Source organism: Neolamprologus brichardi, chromosome 3 (genome assembly GCF_056152115.1).
Source record: "Neolamprologus brichardi isolate AB-2024 chromosome 3, ASM5615211v1, whole genome shotgun sequence".
Taxonomy (NCBI): Eukaryota; Metazoa; Chordata; class Actinopteri; order Cichliformes; family Cichlidae; genus Neolamprologus; species Neolamprologus brichardi.
The window spans coordinates 30,054,120-30,061,200 of NC_142106.1; the positions used below are offsets into that span (position 1 = coordinate 30,054,120).

Here is a 7,081-nt window from a genome sequence, read left to right on the forward strand (position 1 = left end):
GAGCGTCTTCCAGCGTCTGGAAGGTGCTCCACCTGGAGACTCTGTTGTCCGGCTGGGAGACTTCAATGCTCACGTGGGTAACGACAGCGAGGATGGGCGTGATTGGGAGGAACGGCCTCCCTGATCTGAACCCGAGCGGTGCTTTGTTATTGGACTTCTGTGCTAATCACAGTTTGGCCATAACGAACACCTTGTTCGAACATAAGAGTGTCCATAAGTGCACGTGGCACCAGGACGCTCTAGGCCGTAGGTCGATGATCGATTTTGTAATCGTATCACCAGACCTGCGACCATATGTTCTGGACACTCGGGTAAAGAGAGGGGCTGAGCTGTCAACTGATCACCACCTGGTGGTGAGTTGGATCAGGTGGCGGGGGAGGATGCTGGACAGACCCGGTGCACCTAAACGCGTAGTGAGGGTGTGCTGGGAACGTCTAGCAGAGGCCCCAGTCCGCGAGATCTTCACGCACACCTCTGGCAGAGCTTCAACAGCATTCCGAGGGATACTGAGGACATTGAGTCCGAATGGACCATGTTCAGCGTCTCCATTGCCTAAGCTGCTGCATTGAGCTGCGGCTGCAAGGTGGTTGGTGCCTGTCGTGGTGGTAATCCCCGAACCAAATGGTGGACACCAGAGGTGAAGGGAGCCACCAGGCTGAAGAAGGAGTCCTATCGGGCTTGGTTAGCCTGTGGGACTCCGGAGGCAGCCGACAGGTATCGACAGGCCAAGCGGAATGCGGCTCGGGCAGTGGCGGAAGCAAAAACTCGGGTGTGGGAGGAGTTCGGAGAGGCCATGGAAAAAGACTTTCTCTACTGCCTCGAAGAGATTCTGGCAAACCGTCAGGCGTCTCAGGAGGGGAAAGCAGTGCTCTACCTGCACTGTGTATAGTGCTGGCGGAGCGCTGCTGATGTCGACTGAGAAAATTGTCAGGCGGTGGAAGGAATACTTCGAGGACCTCCTTAATCCCACTGACGCGTCTTCCGAGGAGGAAGCAGAGTCTGGAGATGAGGGGAATGACCTGCCAATTTCCGGGGGTGAGGTCACTGAGGCAGTTAAACAACTCCTTGGTGGCAGAGCCCCTGGTGTTGATGAGATCCGCCCCGAGTTCCTGAAGGCTCTGGACATTGTAGGGCTGTCCTGGTTGACACGCCTCTGCAATGTTGCGTGGAGATCAGGGGCAGTACCCCTGGACTGGCAGACTGGGGTGGTGGTCCCCATCTTTAAGAAGGGGGACCGGAGGGTGTGTTCCAACTACAGGGGGATCACACTCCTCAGCCTCCCTGGGAAAGTCTATGCCAGGGTGCTGGAAAGGAGAGTTCGTCCGCTAGTCGAACCTCGGATACAGGAGGAACAATGCGGTTTTCGTCCTGGTCACAGAACACTGGACCAGCTCTTCATCCTCTCGAGGATACTTGAGGGCACATGGGAGGTTGCCCAACCAGTCTACATGTGTTTTGTGGACTTGGAGAAGGCATTCGACCGTGTCCCTCGGGGTGTCCTGTGGGAGGTGTTGCGGGAGTATGGGGTGTCTGGCCCATTGCTACGGGCCATTCGATCCCTATACAACCGTTGCAAGAGCTTGGTTCGCATTGCCGGCAATAAGTCGGACTCGTTCCCGGTGGGTGATGGGCTCCGCCAGGGCTGCCCTTTGTCACCGGTTTTGTTAATAATTTTTATGGACAGGATTTCTAGGCGCAGCCAAGTGGCGGAGGGCTTTCGCTTTGGTGGCCTCAGAATCTCATCTCTGATTTTTCCGGATGATGTGGTTCTGTTGGCTTCATCGGGTGAGGGCCTCCAGCTCGCACTGGAACGGTTCACAGCCGAGTGTGAAGCAGCAGGAATGAGGATCAGCACCTCCAAATCTGAGGCCATGGTTCTCAGCCGGAAAAGGGTGGAGTGCCCACTCCGGGTCGGGGATGAGTTCCTGCCCCAAGTGGAGGAGTTCAAGTATCTCGGGGTCTTGTTCGCGAATGATGGGAGCCGGAGATCGACAGACGGATTGGGGCTGCAGCTGCAGTAATGCGGACGCTGCACCGGTCCGTCGTGGTGAAGAGGGAGCTGAGTGTAAAAGCGAAGCTCTCAATTTACCGGTCGATCTACGTCCCTACCCTCACCTATGGCCACGAGCTGTGGGTAGTGACCGAAAGAACGAGATCGCGGATACAAGCGGCAGAAATGAGCTTCCTCCGAAGGGTGGCTGGCCTCTCCCTTAGAGATAGGGTGAGAAGTTCGGCCATCCGGGAGGGGCTCAGAGTAGAGCCGCTGCTGCTCCACATCGAAAGGAGCCAGCTGAGATGGTTTGGGCAACTGGTAAGGATGCCCCCTGGGCGCCTCCTGGGTGAGGTGTTCCAGGCATGTCCCACCGGTAGGAGGCCCCGGGGCAGACCCAGGACACGCTGGAGAGATTATATGTCTCGGCTGGCCTGGGAACGCCTTGGTGTTCCCCCAGACAAGCTAGAGGAGGTGGATGGGGAGAAGGAGGTCTGGGCCTCTCTGCTTAGGCTGCTGCCCCTGCGACCCGGCCTCAGATAAAGTGGATGAAGATGGATGGATGGAATAAATTTGTTACAGTACTAACTTAAATATGAGTCATTTATCTACAAACATCAACCAGATATTAATAACCCTGCATGTGACACATTAGACTGTTTAACAAACTAACGATTTCACTGATTTATCATCAGTGAATTTATCAAACTCTCATCTCTGTACATTCCTGTTTACATTGCTGATATTTTAAGAGCCTCCATGGTGTCTCTCCTTTCTGTTTGCACAGTGAGACAAACTGTTGTCCTGAGCTGCCTGCAGACAGCTGGATCATCGTTGGAGTTTTCCTGTTCAGACAGATGTAAACATGAAAACATTAAATGTCAGCATGAACATGGTCCAACTTACATGAAACTGTCAGTCTGAAGGCATCACTCCATCCTGTTAAGAGATAGTCACTGCTACCCAGACATCTGTAGTCTCCACTGTGGGACACTGAAACTCTGCTGATCCTGTATTCACTGGATGTTGGAGGGCTGTTTGTGTTGGGTGCTGTCCATTCATATTTCCACACATTTCCTTCACCTCCCTGAATCTCACATCTGAGAGTGATTGTCTCACCAGTGAATATCTGAGACCAGCCATGCTGCAGATTCACAGCAGCCAAAACTGTTCAACAAACAAATAAACATAATTTTTTTAAAAACAAATCAACAGTAAAAAAAAATACATTTAAAAAATATAGTTATAAAGTGTAACTTTAATAAAATCTTGAATTTGTTTTATTTCACAACAAAATTTCACCCTCACCTTGTTTCTGAATTGTAACTGCAGCACTGTCCTCTGTGGAGAAAACTGGATCTCCTCTCCCTCCTCTGCAGTAATAGATGCCTCCTTCTGAAATACTGATAGTGTGCTCTGATGTTCCAGCTCCTATTTTCTGAGCTCCAGAAAACTCTACATCACGTCTGAACCAGTCAAACTTCCAGCCAGCAGAGCCCTCCACAGAGCAGCTCAGTGTCACACTGCCCCCTGCTGGTATGATTGAACTTTGTGCTGTCAGTGTGGCTCTGGGTTTACTTGCTGTTGAGTTTACAGAAAAAAGTAAAACGTTAAATCTTCACTTGTCTCGGGACCTAATTTAAGTGCTGATCACACTCTAAAAAGTTTTTTAATAATTTATCTACAAACACCTAAAAGGAAATTAGAAATTACTCTGCCTATTCCACATTACACTGCCTACAAAACTTCACTATAGGCTTCTCTCATTTATCATTCTCTTATCAAGCTGTCATCTCTGTACATTCCTCTTTACATTGCTGATATTTTAAGAGCCTCCATGGTGTCTCTCCTTTCTGTTTGCACAGTGAGACAAACTGTTGTCCTGAACTGCCTGCAGACAGCTGGATCATTGTTGGAGTTTTCCTGTTCAGACAGATGTAAACATGAAAACATTAAATGTCAGCATGAATCATGGTCCAGCTTACATGAAACTGTCAGTCTGAAGGCATCACTCCATCCTGTTAAGAGATAGTCACTGCTACCCCGACATCTGTAGTCTCCACTGTGGGACACTGAAACTCTGCTGATCCTGTATACACTGGATGTTGGAGGGCTGTTGGTGTTGGGTGCTGTCCATTCATATTTCCACACCTTTCCTTCACCTCCCTGAATCTCACATCTGAGAATGATTGTCTCACCATTGAACACTTGAGACCAGCTGTGCTGCAGCGTCACAGTGATCCTGTTACTAACTGAAAAAGAAAGCCATCACTCTTTTCAGTAGCAGGTGAACAAATGTTCTTTTTTGTTTGCAGGAATCTAAAATAACTCAAATATCAATATAATATAACAGTCTTGAATCTGTGTTGGTTTCTCAGCCAACTGATTGAAAATTAAAAGAGTTTTAATATTTGAACTTGGGATCTTAAAAACAGATGTGGCTATCTGCAATTAGTATGTTTTATATTTGCTTTCATATTGAGATGAAGAACATTAGTAATCATTTACCCACTGATTACACTTCTTGAGACATGATTTAGAAATGGTTAATAAATACGCCACACACTCCTGTTACATGTGTAAATGTGTAAAAAAGACTTATTTTATTCTGTTTAAATATTCAAACTCACCAGTTTCCTGAATGGTGACTGAGTCACTCTCTCTTATGATGACATTTTCCCCTGAAGGTTTACAGATGTAGTTTCCTCCTTTCAAGACAGAGATAACTCTCTCTGATACATTAGACATTGCTGACGGTTTTTCGGATGAGGTTTCTCTGAACCACTCAAATTTTAAGTTGGTAGATTTCTTCACATCACAGGTCAGTGTCACACTGCCCCCTGTTGGTATGGTTGTGTTGTTTGCTATCACAACAGCCTTGTCATGTTCTGTAAGTTAGAAATACAACAAAAGGAGAAAATTGCTTCTAGTGTAACAATTGGGTTGAAACTGTGTGTGTGTGTGTGTGTGTGTGTGTGTGTGTTTTCACCTGATGGAATTTGAATATGCTACTGCTGTGATGGAGATGTTTATTTTTATTACTTTTCATAAAGGGAATATATTTAATTGTTTAGGACATTTTTGTCTTAAGTGTGAGCTATAGCTCAGCTTGGTTTGCGTGTAAGTAGGTATTGCTGTACCACTGTATTTTTTATGTTCGTAAAGATGTTTCAGTAAAGGAAAATAAATGTTTTCTTGTGTGTATGAGAGGTCATGTGTGTTCACATGCCATAAAATAAATTTGTGAAGATAATTTATATTGGAATATGGGTTAGTACATGATTGAATATACAAAATAAGTTAAGTAGTCATAATTTATGGTTGCAATACTGTAACCATTGCAAAACAGAAATGGTAATTAATTAGTTTAAAATGTTTCATAGCTAAAGTAGAAAGGGTTAATACTATTTCTTGTTTGAAATAGTATTAATCCATGGTGTTTAATCCTTGTTGAGTGGATTCTGCTGGATCACTAATTTTATTTGTAAAGGTAATGAAACAAATGCACAGAAAGAGACACATTTGTATCAGTGAGTCACACTCTTTGGCTCTTACCTGGCATTTCTAAGACTGAAATGTGTTAGGAAATTTTAAATATATTTTACATTTGCTAGTTCAGCTCCCTAAGCCCCATCCATCCTCCAGTACAGGATGGATGGGGTACAGCTTCAGATGTGCTGGGGCCACTGGAGTTTCAGCCCTAAATACTGGGAACCTGTATCTCCACACTGCCACATGACAGATTCAAGTGTATCTGATTCTCTCTGGCTCTCACTGAGCCTTATCTCTGTTTTCCTGGACATTCTTCTATCATCATGTGCTGGGCAGCGCTCGCTCCTGCTTCCTGTCAGTCAACTCAAATCAATTCTAACTCACCCTGTTCCTGGCTTTGTTCACCAAATCAGAAAGCTGGTTCTCTCTCGATGGATAATCAGCCCCCTACATTTACCATAGACACCTGTTTCTCTCAGCTACTGATGTCTGTGAAAGTAAACTCCTGATAATTTTGTCAGTTCTTGTCTGTGTCTCGATTTTGATTCAGCCGTGACAACACATAAACAGAAAGATACAGGACATACATCAATGCTGTTCATATTTTGTAAACAGGAAGAAAAAAAACTGTCGTACCTTCAGCATTTACATCGAAGAATGTACTGAGCACTGAAATCAAGATTGAAACATCATCAAAACAGCAGCAAATCAACTCACTATGAACTAAAACATTTTTAACCTCCTAGGACCTGGCGTCCACAAAATGTGATGGGTCTAAATAACCCATCACATTTTGGGTTATTTAGACCAAAATACTCAATTATGCTCTACAAGGGCCTGATATTCACTTACGATATTATACTGCTACAGTTCTATCAAAATTTTAAACGAATATCCTCATATGTGGCTCTTATTTTTATTAAAAACAAAAATAAGGTAAAAAAAAAAAATCGGGTAATTCTTTGTTTTTACATTCATCTGGCCCCAATATGTCCAAATATCAAAGAGAAATTTAAAATGCATGTGGAAGAGTTCGGGTCTTAGGAGGTTAAAGTAAATTTTCAGATCGGAGACTCATCCTCAAATTTCTTTGCTTATATGCTCTAAACTAGTAATGTAAAACAGCAGTGTTTCCAACACAATACCCTGCTTTAAATGGACACAAGGTAGTACCATTCAAATTCTCGGAGACTTGTTAACCACCTCATACACTTTAATTTACACCAATATAGTTTCTTAAATTGGTCACAAGAGAAAGTCAATGATGTACTTACAGAATAACTCCAGCATGCACAGCAAAGAGCGCTTCATCCTCACATCCAGTTCTGCAGCTCTCTGATGCACAGCTAAGCTTTCAGGGTTTTACTTTTCACAAATAAGCAGAAGAAAGAGATGCTGTGCTTAATATAGATGAGACCATAACTTCTTCTTCTCAGTGGCTTCCATGCTTCCTTCCCTTTTACACTGAGCTCAACCATCTGCTATAACTTCAACCGCATCAGTGTTTACGTTTCCTGTCCATTCAGAACATTGAAGCTTGTTCTCAGTGTTGTTCTCTTTCTCTGCGTTATAAAATAACGGTTCTGTTACTTCAAGTCA

The 7,081-nt window shown here is 44.7% G+C and overlaps 1 protein-coding gene across 1 annotated transcript in view; it reads right to left on the bottom strand.

Annotated features, from left to right (window-relative positions):
- The window catches only part of LOC102797518 (Fc receptor-like protein 5), a 42,760-nt gene extending 35,967 nt beyond the window's left edge, over window positions 1-6,793 (bottom strand). The window contains exons 1-6 of the mRNA XM_087836137.1: window positions 6,757-6,793; window positions 6,119-6,151; window positions 4,621-4,878; window positions 3,976-4,242; window positions 3,293-3,571; window positions 2,897-3,157 (exon numbers count right to left, since the gene is read on the bottom strand). Of these exons, the coding sequence (XP_087692263.1) occupies window positions 2,897-3,157; window positions 3,293-3,571; window positions 3,976-4,242; window positions 4,621-4,878; window positions 6,119-6,151; window positions 6,757-6,793 (1,135 nt within the window). The remainder of the gene's footprint in view (window positions 1-2,896; window positions 3,158-3,292; window positions 3,572-3,975; window positions 4,243-4,620; window positions 4,879-6,118; window positions 6,152-6,756) is intronic.
- Between the last annotated feature and the right edge of the window lie 288 nt (window positions 6,794-7,081).